The sequence below is a fragment of the Zingiber officinale genome, chromosome 6A (genome assembly GCF_018446385.1).
Source record: "Zingiber officinale cultivar Zhangliang chromosome 6A, Zo_v1.1, whole genome shotgun sequence".
NCBI lineage: Eukaryota > Viridiplantae > Streptophyta > Magnoliopsida > Zingiberales > Zingiberaceae > Zingiber > Zingiber officinale.
In genome coordinates this window covers 111,751,411-111,769,187 of record NC_055997.1, presented here as the reverse complement: position 1 = coordinate 111,769,187, position 17,777 = coordinate 111,751,411, and the positions used below count along the sequence as shown (strand labels likewise).

Here is a 17,777-nt window from a genome sequence, read left to right as displayed (position 1 = left end):
CTACTTTTTGCAGCATACTGTGAAAGCAAGGAAAAGTTTTAATTTCTTTTGATGATGATATATGTACATACAAGTTATCGGAAAAATCACAACTGGTAAGGGATCTGCTAGAATTTCAGACCTTAGCAGAGATTTTGAATCCAAAGAATTAACTATAAAAGCCTCGTGGTGATTGGAGTTTGATCAATGAAGTTGGAATCCAATTCGTCCAAACTGATGGGAGTTTAGCTGAAGCTTGGGTGATTCAGTTCAGTTAAATACAACTTGCCTGAAATGGAATTGGTCAGGCATGCGTTATAGTTGGGTTAAGGTGGTATTTTAGTGTCATTTCAGCGCCAAGCTGAGATTTTGGTTGGCCAAGGTGAGGTCTGATCTCTTGGTTGTTGCTACACTCGTCAAGCTCTCTCTTCTGAGAGTTCCTTTCCACATTTCCTTGGCTTCCCATTTCTAAGCCTCAAAGTGAGTACCTGGCCAATGGGTGGTTACCACCTGCTAGAAAGCTGTGTGAACTGCTCGTTCCTCATGACAATTTCTAGGTGAGGTCTGATCTCTTGGTTGTTGCTACACTCGTCAAGCTCTCTCTTCTGAGAGTTCCTTTCCACATTTCCTTGGCTTCCCATTTCTAAGCCTCAAAGTGAGTACCTGGCCAATGGGTGGTTACCACCTGCTAGAAAGCTGTGTGAACTGCTCGTTCCTCATGACAATTTCTACAGGCTAATAAGACATGCTTCAAGCTCCGTTCGGTTCAAGCTACTGCATATGGATCAAACAATAAGCACATTTCTACATACTTTAGCATACACACGTCACTCATCACGAGCTGATGCTATTAGCAGGTTATCTTAACCATATGTATATTGCATTGAGCATTGTGGTTTTAAGTAACATAATGTTTTATTACTTCATGCAAAATGCTTATTGCATCTGGTTCTTATTTTTACGATTTTGCAGTTTCCTATTTTCAAATAACTACGAGGTCAGATTGATTATCATGTTTTGTGAAATATCATTGGCATCTATAATGTTATATGCACTCTGATTTGTGTTCTATGAAGTCACTTGGTCTTTAGCTTTGCCTTGCATGCCTTCATTACGTAGACAATACCTACTTTCTTTGTTTTATGCTTACTAACAGGACAACAATTCTAATTCATTCCTGATTATCTTCGATGTTTTTGCTTCTCATTCTCTCTTTGCTGCTTATTCTGTACATACAGCCTCATTGCTACTAAGCATAAACCGCAGCGAAAGCAATAAACCATCACCAAGAACTCAAAGACCTGATTCTTCTCCTGGCCAGCAACGAGCGGTTAGGCGTCGGTTGTATCTGTCAATAGACACAGATTCTGATTAACTATCAAGTGGCAACTCGGTTTGGATTGGGAATTAAAAGGCGGTTTCGTGTCTCACCGCTGGGAAGCTCCTATGATCGTGTGTGGGAGAGGCCAGCCAATCTGCAAGGATTGCTGGAAATTCCAACTGTGAAAGATATCACTTATACTGTCACAAGCCATATGATGAGGTAAACCTCAAGTTTTTTTGCTGCTAATGTTGGGCTGCAGAAAATACAATTAGATTCAATAGGAGAGAGTTATTGCTGGTGTATAATAATTGTTTCATTAGTTAATGTATGTTGTCAATAGCCCTAATACCCGATATTGGTGGCAGTCGAAGAGGGTATTTATCCACTGGCCGACATTGATGTTAACTTTAGATCTACAGAAATCCTGTTAATTATTGTGATTGGTGTTCATGCAATGATATTCTTCCCACAAATACCTAGCCAAGAATTTTGAGTTCAGGCCCTCATATTCAGAAATGCCTGATTTGCATCTCTTCCAGTTCATTGTACCAAAATGTCCTCCGTCTCGAACACTGTTTCACGGCTTGATTTGCTACACTTTGTTTTTTTTAATGGAACTATTTTTTGTATTCAAAACATATATTGTCAATTCAATTGTTTTGTCAAATTGTTGGCGAAAAGAAATTGATGGACCGAGAGGCACGACAGTCATTATGTTCTAATCAACTCGCTGCGGTGCCACTGCTCTAAAATCGAGCAGCAAGTTCACCCCCAAAATTATGTGGATAAATTATGTGGATCGCTTGCTGAGGGAGATGGATGATTTCACGCACCTCTCATCAGTCATCGCCATTGATTTTACATGTAAAAGTTCGAGGCTACTTTAAAGATGCTATTAAATCTTTAGAGAATATTATCACAATTTCGCCAGAGTACAATCTAAATTAATCAAACCACCACAAACAGACATCCCCTGGTATTCTGTCAATTGTACGCTATTTTTGAGCCAACAAAAGAATTCTAAAAACATTATTTAGAGTTGGCAACTCTTAAATTTGTACATCAAGAACACCAAAGAACCCGAGAAAAAAGTCAGTGAAGGTGACGTGAGTGCCTTCTTACTCATCGAGGCCATAGTCCTCACCAAAATACTTGTCGATTAGACCATTAGCCATGTTCCTGATCTCTTCATTCTCGTGAAACTGGAATCGTTCCATTGCGTCGATTCCATCCTCCTCGACGAGTTTTAGGCCTTCACCATTTGGCATTCCCCTCATAACCTGCAAAAGTGTGTAGGTAGTGAATATGAAAGAGGAATGATCCTGCGAATAAACATGAGTATTGAAGCATGATGGCACATTAGTTTGACGAATAGAATAGGCAGCGAATCAGGTATTCCCAAGGAATGAAATAGACAAGGCATAATAAAAATAAGTGTTCGTTTAGTTCACGGTGAATGGAATGAACATGCAATAGTTATTCTTATATCTGGATGAAATTATTACGAGTGTATAGCAAATAATTTCAAAAGTCATGTATCTCATTTTAAACTATTTTGTCTCAATTTGCATAGCATGATGCGATCTACCATGCCTGCCTGGCCCCATACGGGTACATTGGTCTAGCTCCCCGGACTGCATGGACTTATTTAGCCTTATCAACCTATTTGACTCACTAAGCCCACCCTACTGAATTGCCTGACCAGTTTGTCAGCTTGATTTGACCGACTTGACCAATCTGCTCGCTTGACACTACAAACTCACCAGGCCTAACCAATCCACCTACTTGGTCCAACCAATCCAACATGACCTATTGATCAACCAAGCTCAGTTGGCTTGACTAGCTTGTTCAACCCATACAATCCGACAAGGCCTTCCAGTTTGCTTGGGGAAAACCAAACCAAACCATCTAGTTATCTTGGTTTTATAGATCATTCAACATGACCTACTTGATTAGCCCAGCTTACCCGATGACATGACAGACGATCCTTTCCCACTTGGCTCGTCCAGTTCACTTGACTCAAACTCAGTTCAGCTGGCAAAACCAACCTAACCAGTTCATCCAAATCAACTAACCTAATCAATATGCCTATCCCACTAGGCTAGATTGGTCTACCCAACCTGCTTGGTCCATGTTCATATAATAATTTTTAGAGGGTTGAATGGAGTAGGAATTTTATTATTCAAAAAATAAACATATAAGAAATATAAATTTCATATGAATAGGGAATCACAAGTCTAGGAGAATTAGTATTCCAAGTTCACTTTTGCACCTAAACATTACAAAGCTTATTCCATGAGTATTTATAGGAACAGAATAACTATTCTTATGAACTAAAAGCATCATGAAAAATACTAAGCTATCCACAAGCTATGAACTTAATGAAATTCAACTCGATGTCGCATATCCATGCCACTGCTTCAATAAACCCAATCAGCAAAATACTAGATACCTTTCCATGGTATCATTCTTTCTCTTTTTCTTTGCTTCTGGGACTAAGAAGTTGGATTTATAGGAGATAGCAATATATTCGGTTTTGCCTAGTCATAGTTCGTTTATTTTTCTGAAACAAAAATAAATTCTCTTTAACGAATTGAAACCCTGATGGATATTAAATATGAAGGGTAGTAACTATCAAGAGAAGTTTGTGAATGAAACAATTAATTGCTTTTAGGGCTTAAAGGTTCCTTAAAATTGGCCACTCACTATGTTTGATTTCCAGATGCTCCTTCCGTTTTCTAGGTTATCTAATGTAGGTATCCATAGAAAGTATATCCTCATTCCTCAACTTTCATATCAATGATAATATTTAAAAAATCTGTTATCCTCTCATGAAACCTACAGTAGAATAACTTTAGAATTAATGTTCAAGGAAAATGATTAATAAAAAAGTGAAATTGAAAGCGTAAAAATTAAAGAATAATGATTTCCTCACCAGTTCCAAAAACTGAAGTCCCAATCTTGCACTTTGAATATCCACAGATCGAACCAAATGCACAAAGCCAGGAAGGCATCCATGTTCTATGAGTGAAACCAGGTGGTGCACAATTATGCTTGGCTGTTCTAAATCCTTTGAGGGGGCAACACATAGGTTTCCAAGAGTATATGCTACTTCTTTTCTGATATCAAATGTTGCATTTAATAGAAGATGAATCAATAAAGGCATTGCCTCACTAGAATAGATCAACTCCTTGTGCTTGATAGATCCTGCTGCTATGTTAGATAGAACCCATGCAGCTTCCTAAATTGTTGATAAAGAATTTTATCGGGAAGAAAAAGAGAATGCTTTCCATACACATTAAAACTTTATTAGGGTTTAATTGATAAATCTACTACAACCTTTGAATGGATTTTTTATCACAGCATTTCAATTTTTTTTATCTCCATAGCAATGTTTATATGTTAAGTTAAAATCCATAATCCGCCTTGTTTTGAGTCAAGCTGATGTTAATTCGATGATACGGGCAAAAGACAGATCACTCATTCAACCTACATCAGCACCATGTCAACACTGAGCATTGATCTGGCCCATGACATATTTCCTCTTCTTTTTTCTTTCCAGAGGTTGGTAGGGCAAGAAATTGTCTCCTTCTCTCATCCTTTGAAAAAAAAAACGATGTGAAAAAAGGAGACATCAATGTTGACATGGTGTTGATAGGGTGATCTGTTGCTGCATGTCATCGAGTTAATGAAAAACAGACAGGAGCTAGATTTTACACTTAAACAAAAATAATGCCATGGATATGAAAAACATTGAAATGTTATGATAGATATTAAAATCCAAAAGAAGCTTGTGATGAATTTATCAATTAACCCATTTCATTATTACGTACCTTTTTCAAGACCCGATGCTCGTTTTTCAAACATTTTATCAACCCAGATAATAATTGTTCTGGAAAAAAAATGAAGATAAGTTATGCTGAGCATCAAAAAAAATTCTCATATGTATGTTACTCGAGAGAAACAGGAGAAAACCTGTGATGTTATATCCAACAATTAGGATCTTGTCTGTCATATAGCCATCAGCAGCTACAAGATTACCCAAACTGCGAAGCACCTAAATGAATGAAATATCAGCAGGTGAAAATCTAGATTATCTGCAACTTCGGATATTGGGAAATAACGTCGCCGGCATCCAACATCTAAAAGAAAATATAAGAAATATTCCCAACCCCCAGCAATGTAGAGTTTGTATCATGAGGGGAAGAGAGCAAGAACAAACTAGGACACTAAATAACAATGAGTATCAACTATCAAGTAACTCAAGTTTGTGTATGTCACACTTGAGTTCTTGGGGTTTTACTCATTTCTCAAGCTAGCAGGATAAAGATGTACCTTAAGATGATGCCTAGCAAGGTGATAATAGTTCATACTTATTAACCATAAGAAAAGAATTTAACTTTAATGCAAGAAGATTAAATCTCATGGAAAAACATATTACCGGAATTAGCAACTGCAAACTCTCAGATGCAGCTAACTTTCCGACTAGGAGTTGAGCAACATCATTCTTTAATAGTAAACCAACAGCCACTTCTGAAAGGGCTGACAGATAAACAACCACCCATGCTACTTCAGTCACCAACTCATCATCCCTGCCAATTCAGCGACAAATATAGCACATAAGTAGGTAAATTATCCAACAAGCATCATGACAAGTGAAGATCTTAACAATAGTATTTGAAAATATTGCATTGAGCATGTTGCAGAAGCAGGTTAGAGAAATCTTAACAAATTTGAAGGGCTTTTACCAAAACCAATACTCTTCTTGTTAAATCATAAGTTATAAAATAAACTACTCTTAACACAAAGAACAAAAAAGGATAACATTTAAGGAGAGACCAAACTAACAAAAAAACCAAGAGATAATGTGTAAAGAGATTTGATGGTCAAATCCCTAAAAGAAAGACAGCGACAGGACCTACATCAAAAACTTGAAATGCCCTTCACTAAGCATTTCATTCCTCTAGAATCTACAAGATCACAGATTTGAAAATGCTGGCAAGGAGTATTAACAAGCAGATGTGCAAGTATTCAGGAACAATTTCAGTATGATTGGTTCTTAAGTTAATACTGAAATCACTTCCAAAAGCTTGAGCTATTAGGAAATGAACCAATCTATTGATTATGATTTAACATTTCCTTGTGGCAAGTCAGAGCAAGGACTAAGTCACAAGAGAGTGCAACCCAATCACACACAAACCATGTGACAGATAAGACCACATACAAGGATGGGCCAGGATTTGAGTATACAAGATGTGCTTTCATATTGCCATACCATGAAAAAGTTTTAATAGTGACTGCCTGCTTCAACAGTTTAAGCTATTCGGAAAGGATCTAATCTATAGATTTATAGTTAACAAAAACAAAGAAACAGTCAACAACAATGCTGGTTAGTTTTATTCCAAGCATCAATCAATAGAACTTCTAGAGAAGATGATCAAATTTCGTTCAAACCTAAAAATAAGGAAATCATGAAAAGCCAAGCAACAACTTACTCTTTCCTTAGGTGTTGCACAATTGCATCAATTACCCCCTTGATTTTTATCAGTTCTGATGCAGCTTTAGGATGGGGTCCCTGCATGTAAATATTGAACAATATAAAGTACAAAGGCTAATGAATGAACAAAAATTCATAGTAAACAGCAACCTTGAGATGATACTGAAATGTGGATGAACATGTAAATAACACCTGTAAATGAAACTATGACACTCACCAGGAACACACAAATTTTTAGTTCTTGCTAAATCCTATAAGGGAATTTGAGAGTAAATTTTTAATAGATAGTCACAAGAGACTGCCAGATTTTATGAAAAGCAAGAATCATCTCTTCTACAGGACTACAGGACACTAAATTTGCTAAAATTCACTCAGGACAAATATATTTATATAAATATATATTATATTATCTATAACTGTTAATGAAACATTTCATAATGAAACATTTCAACTTAATAAAACTAAAGAATGCATACCTTAAGGAGATTCGATAACGCCCATGCAGCTGTCCTTGCAGTGGAACCTTTATCAGACATCATTAAACGTGCAAGAGGTAATAGAGCTCCTTGTGCAAGTAAAATATTTCTCAGCTCTTCTCCTTCACCGGCAACATTTCCCAAAGCCCAAGCACACTGCTCAGCAATGGCCACCAAACTCTTCTCTACCAGATAAACAGTTTAGGTAATACTGATAAGATTTTAGACATGCAAGAAAGAAAGATTCCAGAACAAAAACATAAACTTTTTTGCCACCAAAGAATATTATCAAAATCAACCTGGTTCACTAAATCCTAGCCATTATTCATTACATATACTACATGTCAGTAGAGTTATTTTTGAGTAATAAAAATGATAACTAATAAAAGCATATTATCATCCCATACTTCTTGTTAATATATCTAATGTGGATGAATACTTTAATATGAAACATGTCAATGCAGATACATGATGCATATTAGCTACATGCATGGCTAAAACTACTGTCCTATGGAACTTCATTGTAGTATAATTTTTGCGAGTGAACCTTGTAACTCTGATTGCAAATATTAACAGCTGATGCTTTGGCATTTTGTTTAACCTCGACAGGGATCCTTTCTCCTACTAGTTAATTCAGAGTCCAGAACTCCTCATATATGAGAGCGCTTCAACTTTCTATCTATACATTACTACTTTGTAGGAATCTCTCCTACCTTAGCTTTTTTTTATTATTATTTTAGAAAAAAACTGGTTGCAAAAAACAAAACAAAAACATAAACAATAGCAACCAAATTGTCGTAACCAAGGTAACTAAGGTGTAAAATCCTGAGCTGTATCACAGTATCTTTGATTGGAACAATAATATTTTTGTACAGCACCAGTCAATACACCGCAATTTATACATAAGAGGCGGCAATTAAAACAGATCATTTGAGTAGGGTAGGGTTTATCATTTGAGTAGACTAGGGTTTATAATCTTGGTTGAGTAGCTTCAAATTGGGTTTAATTCAAACTTGATTTAATCAATTTAAGATTGAATGAAAATTATTTGTTCAGATCAATTTTAACCATATTTTCTTATTCAATTAAAGGAGTTTTGAAATAAAATCCTAATTTCTTTCTTTTCTTCTTCTTTTTCTCCCTTCAACCTCTTGCGCGATTACTCTCTCCAATCTGTCTCTCTCGCCGTCTCTCTTGACGCCAACTCTCTCTCATGTGAAGCCACTACTTGCTCTCTCTCTCTCTCTCTCTCATGACAACATAGCGGATCTCATCATTTCTCTCACGAAGTTGGAGTGGATCTCATTGTCTCTCTCTCTCAATCCTTCCTCCCTCCTCCGATAGATGATCTTCTCTCTCACTCTCTCCCTCACTTCTCCTTCAATGTCGATGCTAATATGCCATTCTGCTCCTTCTCCTTTTGTTAGGTGATGGTATCAACTCGTTCAGCGTCTCAGCAAGAGAGCAAAACGAAAAATCTCAGCTATGCCAACAGGCACAACATGAGATTTTCTGTGTCTGAAGCACCATTAAAACGGTCTTGGTTGGTCTGTTTACACCTAGCTTTCATCAAAAACCCATTCATGTATAAAAGGATTTCTCCATGAAAGATGAGCATTTTAATCCTCTGACCAAGACACAGTTCACCTAATAAATTCAGATATCAAGATGGCTTCAAAAAGGTTTGCATTTCAAGCTAAGGTTCTCATACAAGCAAAGACAATAGAGAAAATAAACAGAGATCACAAAATTGGGATTATTTTGCAATCTGGCCGGTGAGACAAAAGAAACAACCACAAGGCTACTAGAGAATTATGCAGACTTGGACAAAATTAAATAAGAACCAGACATCGTCTGTAGGCAGGGAGAGAATTTATGAACTTAATGATTGCAACTGACAAAATAGTAGAAATAACCAAACAATGAACCAAGGAGACAAGGACAGAAAAAAATGACAATATTAATTCATTATTATTAGTTACTATAAGTATAAATAGTAATTAATAATTGTAGTTATTAGAACTAGTCTACCCTATCCTGTAATGAGAGAGTAGTTTTTTTCATGTTTAATTATTAAAATTGTTGTTTGTTGACAGGAATATTCTAGAATTAGATGTCTAATTATTTTTATGAAATGTCCAATCACTATTATGAATTACCAAACCAAAGTATTCTTACTTCTCCGTTGTTCTTATCAAACCCAGCATAAAATTTTAAATAAAGAAAAGTAAGTGGACCTAACCCATTGAATGACGACTATATCAGCTATTCTGATATTTAAATTCGATGGGTTAGGTCCACTTTTTCTTTTCTATAAATAACCCAACCCTATCGTCTTCCCTATATATTCCTCCTTCATTATATTATACTTATACATACAATTATGAGGTATTATATGACTAGTATGGTATTCTATGGATGATACACATATGTCTGTAGGCAGGGAGAGAATTTATGAACTTAATGATTGCAACTGACAAAATAGTAGAAATAACCAAACAATGAACCAAGGAGCCAAGGACAGAAAAAAATGACATACCATATGGATTTTATAACTTTACATGTCTAGAATTGTTCAGTACAAACCACTTTGGAGCATCTAAAAACAAATAAAAAAGCAACTGAAAAAAACACTATGCTTAGAAAACTATAGGTGTCCAACAAACCTCCGATGTGAGCAACAAGCAAAGGAAGTGCGGGCATTAACGACTTTGTTTCTTCTGGGTCCCCAGCAGCTATATTAGTAAGACACCAAGCTGCCTCAAGCAACTGTATATAGATTAAAAAGACAGTTATAATAGCATGACAAACATTCAGAAGGAATCAATTCAGATAGTCGGATGGATATGATTTCCTGAATTACCAGAACTCAGAAGACCACATCAGTCTTTATAAAATGTAGATAGCAAGAAAGTTGATCAGATAACATGAATGCCTCTGAATTATTTCAGAACAACTGTTTTCCAGTTGCAAAAAATTATTAGGAATTGGTAGAAGATGCAAACCTGTTCATCTGGTGAGCCAAAAGCTAAGCACTGCACCAGGAGAGGAATGACTCCAGCTTGGAGAGCTGCTTTGACAGGAGGGACTTCAGATTTCGATAACAGCCGCCTCAGCTCACGTAACGTTTCCACCTTTTTTTGTGTAGCTCCCTTTCCACTGATGTTTTGATTAAAATACACCAGGCCAATGAGGTTTATGAAGGCTAAAAGAAAGCTAACATGAGGAACATAATTTTTAGCTTTCAAAGTGTCTATCAGAACATTATAGGGAGAGAATTTGGAATTTCCAAGAAAGTACAGAAGCGACAAGGTGAGAAAATAGGATAGATTGTAAAACTGGCTCCCTTGATCTTGATTCTCCATTCTCTCTGTCTTCTGTTAACTAATAAACCTATTTTCAAATTTATTTACAGCTTTTAACCAACCCTGCTTATATTCCTGTGTTAATGTCTCAACTTTTGATCAACAAATTCTTTTTGCACTTCAACCATAATTAGAAGTTAGAGTTCAATATAATTTCATTATTTAGAAATAATCACTTGAACTTATAATCCCATGACAAAATATCTGATAATCTCTCACAAATAACATTGAATAAGTATGACTAGAATCTCAGATTATTGGTTTCAGCACTTCCATCTCCAGAAGCAATCACATGGGTAAATCTGAAATTTGTTGCTTAAAAGCATAAAATCTCATATGCTTCAAATTTCAACAACAGCTAGGTTCATGTAAACTACTTAGTGAACAAACAAAGATAATTAGTTTTCTAAATATTGGGAACTCTGCATTTGTATTAGAGACAATCTAATAAGGAAGAGAAAGAAAAAATGAAGTACCTCATTCTAATGTCAAAGGAAATATAGGATAACAACAAACATCTTGTGAGATGTTGTGGATTTTGAGTCCTCAACTGATGGACTCACATCTACAACCATCAAACTGATAAATAGGCATTGTGGAAATCCAGTTTCATCAATATAAAAAGAAATCTAATGTTTAACGAACACACTAACAAATTTGATGTTGATTACCACTTCACTAGTGATTAGGTTATGTCAGAAAATCAATGCGCCATGCAGTTCTTTTAAAGAAGAGATTGCTATATTTTACCCAGCCACTTTATGTGAATCAATGTCTTTTTTGCACAACAAAATGAAAATTTTCAATACTCCAGCTAGCTTGAGAGTGTGTTAGAAATAATGGATTACTCCCACATTGTTATTTTTTCAATATATTATTAGGGTTGAGGATTGTATCAACAAGAGTTGTACTCCAATTACATTTAATAATATAAAACTTCACTCAACTGACAACAAAATACTTCAAAGGTTCATTCAAACATGATAATTACTTCATGGCTTCATGCACAATTATTCTATTGATTTTCTTGTTCAGGAAGCAGCTTTAATTTTAACTCTCAACAAGACGACAAAGGCAGTAAGATATAGAAGGCTAACAAGAAGCTATATTTCCCAAGTATTAGGCTTCGACTACATTGTTCTTATCCCTCCATTAACCTCTATGCAAGAGCATATTATTAAGAAGATTTGCATTATCTAGAAGTTTGTTTATGTTTTCTTTTTTATCTTCCTCTTATCCTTGCCCTTAACCTTTATTTCTTTCAACTTGTCAACAACACATGGACTCCTAGAACACATACTATTGTCTGCCATTCATGGACTAGTAGTAAGAAAGATAGAGTTTGATTTTACATTAAATAACCAAAAAAACTATTTATGCAAATAATTATCATTTGAATATGACAAAACAATCAAACTTAGTAACTGTACAAATGAAAACAGAATTTTTTTAGGTGGAAACTGCATGAAATTAGAAAACGACATAAAATTTACAAGATCTTGAAAGTAACAGGTCATACAATAACTTTACAACAACATATAAATGCAAAAAAAAAAAGAAAAAGAAAAGCACAATACACATGCATGAGAGCAAAATACAAGATTTTTAAGCTTTTTGAAAGTAAATGTGATCATGTAAATCTAGTCAAAATAGAAAGTACATACTGGTATGTCAGTGCAGATTTTAGATCATCCACAGTTTGAGAAGTTTGAGCATCCAAAATTGTTTTTTCCTCATCAGTGTCCATGTCCCTTTCCAATGAAACTTCATTATCTTCAAAAAATGCTTCTCGGCACAAGCGTTTTGCCCGTATCAAGGCCTCTCGTTTCTCTTTTCCTACTGCAACTGCAAGTTGCCGCCTCCGTTGTGCAGAAGTATTATGTACTGCTGGCCAAGATAAATGTTAGCATCACTAATACACTAATATAAGCATAATTAACAAATAGACGCAACAAAGAACTAATATTGAAAATACTCCCCTCAGATATCTCATACCCCGATGAAGTTGTTCACAAGAAATTCTAAAACCCCCAACACTGAGCCAGTTAATTCCTGACTTGGTTATCACTGTAGAAAGTTCTCGCTATCTATTTTAGTTTTCATTTGTTTAATCTTCTGTCAGTAACAGATCCCATTGCAACATGTCACAAAATAATGAAATACCATCTGACTTAAAATTACTTAGTTGAAAAAGGACCAATGTTGAGACTTCAGAACCTAGGAACCATGGAATTAAAATTTCCATTACCCAATATCGACAAACATATGTAGCTACCTCATAACAAAAGCTTAAGGATATCGAAAAGATACTTAGATATCCAACACAAGAGAAAATGAGGACGCATCAAAACTCTCTTGTGATGTTAGTTGATGATGGCTCTGTTTCTCAGTGCTCTGTTTCTCAGTATTTGATGCACTAGCAGATTCACATTCTACAGGAACAACATACACGATTATAGAAGTCCTTCAATAGATCCATGTACTGGTTTTGACGGTCATCAACTAGTTGGTGCAAACAGTTGGCTCCATTAACCTAGTCAGACCTTTCTATCACCCCACCAAATCGAGTTGAGGCTCAAAAACCTGAAACAAATCTAAGTTCATATTTCACCTTTTAATCAAGAAAAAGATATATTAAGTAGTGAAAATCAACGTTATCTTAGCACAAGATGAACTTCTCAGAGCACTAGCTCGGATAAGTAGTAAACGATGCATAATCTAACGACAAAGCAGCGTCCTTGTTGCAAACAGACGGCCACTAACTATAGGCCTAGAAACCAATCGCTCACTTACCGGCATCCTACAGAATTGATTTTTTTTTTTTTTTTGGTATATTTCAAGGGTTTCAAACCCTCCAGAACATGCGAAGTCGATTGCGTATTTCGAACGGCGAAGCTAAAGAAAGTAGGGAAGTAATCGTACCTGAGGCCTTGAACGCTTCTCGACGGTACTGGGAAGATGGTTGGGGGACGTCATCATCGGCCATTTCCCCGGCTTCCGTCTGTGTCCTGCCCTCGCGAGTCGCCTGTCCGCTCTTTCTCGCCGTGGTTTTTTATTCTATATAAAACGACTATTTGCTCGAAAACACCCTCACTTTTATTTAGTTACACATATGACTCTCTACTACCTTTTTGTTGTAGTAAAAAAAAATAAAAAAAATAAAATAAAATTCACATCGAAAATTTGAACTACCTAGCTCAGTCTCCGCTAGACGGGTAGGAACAAAAGTCCGAACCAAACCCGATCGGTTCCGTCCCCGTTAAGAGGAGTGAAAAAAACCCTAGCCCCCGATCCATATAAAAGGAGAGCGAGCGCGCACGACTCAGGGTTTGCAAGTCCAGCCGCCGGCGAAGTGAGCGTCGAGGAAGGCGAATATGGTGTCTGGGTCGGGCCTGTGCACGGGGCGGGTGGTGGTCGATGCCCGACACCACATGCTGGGTCGGTTGGCGTCGATCCTGGCGAAGGAGCTGCTCAATGGGCAGCGTGTCGTCGTCGTTCGCTGCGAGGAGATCTGCCTCTCCGGTGGTCTAGTCCGCCAGAAGATGAAGTATCTCCGTTTCCTCCGCAAGCGCATGAATACCAAGCCGTCTCACGGCCCTATCCACTTCCGCGCCCCTTCCAAGATCCTCTGGCGTACCATACGCGGGTAATTAATCACCTTTACTTCGCAGATTGGTTTTACCTTTTCCTTTTGTTTGTCGGGTCAGAGATTTACGAGATCAACACTCTTTTCTTGTCTTAGGATGATTCCCCATAAAACCAAGCGCGGTGCTGCTGCACTGGCAAGGCTCAAGGCCTATGAAGGGGTGCCGCCGCCATACGACAAGAAGAAGAGAAAGGTTGTTCCGGACGCCCTCAAGTAAGCAGTTCTTTGTCGACTAATTTTCTGCAATATATATAAAATGTCTCAATATGCGGATTAAATGATAGATTTTGTTGTCAGGGTGTTGAGGCTTCGACCTGGACATAGGTATTGCTTGCTTGGTCATCTCTCATCAGAGGTTGGATGGAATCACTACGACACTATTAAGGTTGGGAATTTCCCACTGTCTTCAACATTAGTGTTTCATCCATTACTCTGACGATTATATAATTTTTATAGAGTTGCTATGAATAACGTCTGGTAGCTCCTTTGTGATCAGTACTTTGCTCATCATCATCCTCAAACTATATTCTCTCCAACTACTTGGAATCGGCTATGTGGATTATCTTTCCACTGCACTTTATCCTAGATTATATTGCAAATAATAATCAAATCTACTAATTTTTTTTACTACATTAACTAGTGATTGCCTTAGTCTTACCCTGTCAGTCTATTCCTTACACCTTGGACTACAATTGGAACTTTGTTTTGCATATTTTATTGTGGTTATTTATTGATTTAATTCTCCTTGTATAGTGCGTGTTAAGAAGGTTCAAGTATTTGAAATATTTCATTTACTATCTCAGTAGTTTGGATTTTTTTTTCGTTCTTTGCATGTGTTAATAATTTGATGCTAGTAAAAATTGGAAACCAAAGATGCTTTTTTTATGTCTGTACATCAGTACAATCATTGTTTTCTCATTTTGTCTTCTGAAGAGCTTTACCTAGAGTCTATGGGTATGTGTTTCAAAAACATTATCTGAAGAGCTTTATTTAAGAATTTATATCTGTGATTGTCCAAGATTGTATGCATATATTGCTTTTTTTTTCCTAAACAACCAGGCATCCTAAATTCTACACCGAAAGCCTTTATATGGTTAAATAATGCAATTGAAAGTGTTTTATGAAATAAGGCAAGAAATTTTACTTTATATCTTGAGCCAAGCTTTGGTTTAATTTGTCTATCATATTTTGAAAATGTTAAAAAGTTGCAAGCTCCCTTTTCACTGGTCGTATGATTTTTTTTCCTCTTTGGATGTATGTTGACGATAGTTAATTATATTTTTTATTTTTGCTTGTAACTTGTATGGTCAGTGTAGATATTCAAGCCAGAATATTCTGTACTTAGGTGTTTTTTTTTTTTTTGAGGATTCTCTTGTGTCTGAATTTTCTGAGCCATAAAGAATTCATGCAACAATTGCATATACTTCGATAAATCTTAAGGTTAATGAGATAGTTTGGTTCGGGATTTAATATTTTAGAGAAGGGCATGCCATTAAGTCGATTCTTTCTCGTCCTTGAGCAGCCTAGGCTTACAAGAGTTGAAAGGTATGAGAGGGACCTAAACTATCACAAACTACTTGATAGAAATTGATCCATCAACTTGTCAGGCCCAATCTTTGATTCAAAATTATTCAGCCCAAGTTAGCTAAGTTAATAGCAGCTCATTCACGTAAGGTTTCTAAAAGATTCTTGGGTAGTCCACAACTCACCATGTGGGATTGAACCAGGGTTATAACAATCTGCCCTGCTTAATATTTGTTTTATAACTTAGAATCAACCTTAATCAGTGTGACATCTGCAGAATGTTGACAATACAGCTGTGCAGACAGGTCTCTCTAACACTTCGCCATCCTTAGGATTAGGTCTGCTCTGCTATATAGAGAGAACCATCTCATTAACTAGTTAGACACAACCATTAATAATAAATGCTCAAGTCTAAGTCAACAGTAGCTCACCCATCTAAATTTGTAAAGAAATTTAATTAATTTAAAATCCACCTTGTGAGAGTAAATTGGGATGTCACAGAAAGAGACATTTTTCCACAGGCAATCCCAATCTTTCTTGATTATGATTGTCACTTGGAAGGAGTTTTGTGCGATAGAAATGGTGTTCCAAGTCGTTATGAAGGTGCCTGTATAACAAGTTGCCTGATTATGATTCCCAGGTAATCACAATCTAACTTGCTTGATTATGATTGTAGCTTGGAAGGAGTTTTATGTTGGGTAGAACTTATTTTGTTCCAAGTCTTTATGAAAGTGCCGTTTGCCTTTTATCTTTTTTCTAAAATTTGAAACGTCAGCGTGACTGATTAACCTGGTAATGTTTTAAACAGGAATTAGAGGAGAAGAGGAAAGAAAGGGCCAAGGTGTCTTATGAGAGGCGAAAGCAGCTTCAGAAGCTTCGTGCCAAGGCAGAGAAGGCAACCGACGACGACGAGGAGCTTGGTTCTCAGCTTAACATCCTTGCTCCATTGAAGTATTGAGTTGTATTTGATCGTCTTCACTTAATTTGTCATCCTCAGTTGGATAATTCGGAGTTTGTTTGCCATTTTTGTTTATTCGGACTAGTGTTATGGGTGTGTTTCTATAACTTTGTAATGCAATATTAAATGATTTTGGAATTTATAAAATAAGGAAATTACCAGATTTATAACAATATTAAATATTTTTAAAATCAAGTTTTGTAACATTTTGATAAAGTAAGTTGCATGTCCTTTTTTTGGAATTTACAAAATAATGATTGCGATTTGTGGTATTTATTCTTGGGAATTTACGAAATATTATCATTTCTTTTATCAGATTATAGGCAAATTTTTATAGATTATTAAGGCGTAACTTGGAAGTTTAGGGGTGCTTTTAATCCATTCAATTATTTTTTAAATAGCACAGGATATTCAGTTTACTTATTAATAATTAATTTGATTTTATAAAAAAGATTTATCGATCATTAAAATAAACTAAATTAAAAATACTTGCAGTAACTAATCAGTTTAGTATTATTATGTTAATCAATTAATAAACTTAGTATTATTATGTTAATCGTTCATTAAAAAAATTTATTTATTAATTTATTAAAATTATAATTGGATGCTAAAATACCTAAGAAATTAATCAGTTTAGTATTATTATGTTAATCGACTAATAAATTTAGTATTATTATGTTAATCGACCGTTAAAAAAATTTATTTATTAATTTATTAAAATTATAATTGGATGCTTAAATACCTAAGAAATTGAGAAATTGTTGTACTTCTGTACTATTATTTGGGGTTTTAATTTATTCAGGTGTAGTAAAAAAATAATTATATTCATTTCAAATGTCTCTTACATAATTAATTTATAATCGATTATCAAATAATTAAGAAAAAAAATTTTCAAAAATATATATCTATTAAAAATTCATCTTTTATTTTATTATAATAAAATTACCATCCTCTAATCAATCAAACTGGGTAGGATATTCTAATCTATTTAGTTAAACAAACAAAGAA

The 17,777-nt window shown here is 35.6% G+C and overlaps 2 protein-coding genes and 1 pseudogene across 5 annotated transcripts; 2 read left to right on the top strand and 1 right to left on the bottom strand.

The window, feature by feature from the left end:
• The window catches only part of LOC121997447, a 30,708-nt pseudogene extending 28,950 nt beyond the window's left edge, over nucleotides 1-1,758 (top strand).
• Nucleotides 1,759-2,182: 424 nt separating this feature from the next.
• On the bottom strand, nucleotides 2,183-13,745 carry LOC121997448 (importin subunit alpha-2-like). 4 transcript variants are annotated; one of them, XM_042551860.1, is made up of 12 exons: nucleotides 13,564-13,706; nucleotides 13,091-13,224; nucleotides 12,306-12,525; nucleotides 10,282-10,435; nucleotides 9,943-10,045; nucleotides 7,277-7,461; nucleotides 6,799-6,878; nucleotides 5,745-5,895; nucleotides 5,279-5,360; nucleotides 5,137-5,195; nucleotides 4,239-4,544; nucleotides 2,183-2,583 (listed from the first exon to the last, which is right to left on the bottom strand). In XM_042551860.1, exons 3-12 carry the CDS (start codon nucleotides 12,386-12,388, stop codon nucleotides 2,422-2,424), a joined length of 1,365 nt encoding a protein of 454 aa, XP_042407794.1. In that variant the 5' UTR covers nucleotides 12,389-12,525; nucleotides 13,091-13,224; nucleotides 13,564-13,706; the 3' UTR covers nucleotides 2,183-2,421. The 4 variants fall into 4 exon arrangements, with proteins under 4 accessions (XP_042407794.1, XP_042407792.1, XP_042407793.1 ...); XM_042551858.1 differs by lacking the exon at nucleotides 13,091-13,224 and having other exon boundaries at nucleotides 12,306-12,528; nucleotides 13,564-13,744; XM_042551859.1 differs by lacking the exon at nucleotides 13,091-13,224 and having other exon boundaries at nucleotides 13,564-13,740.
• A 190-nt stretch (nucleotides 13,746-13,935) lies between these two features.
• Nucleotides 13,936-16,942, top strand: LOC121997450 (60S ribosomal protein L13a-4-like). The gene is made up of 4 exons (XM_042551863.1): nucleotides 13,936-14,287; nucleotides 14,384-14,500; nucleotides 14,585-14,672; nucleotides 16,620-16,942. The coding sequence occupies exons 1-4, from the start codon at nucleotides 14,016-14,018 to the stop codon at nucleotides 16,767-16,769; spliced, it is 627 nt and encodes a 208-aa protein (XP_042407797.1). The 5' UTR covers nucleotides 13,936-14,015; the 3' UTR covers nucleotides 16,770-16,942.
• Nucleotides 16,943-17,777: the final 835 nt, after the last annotated feature.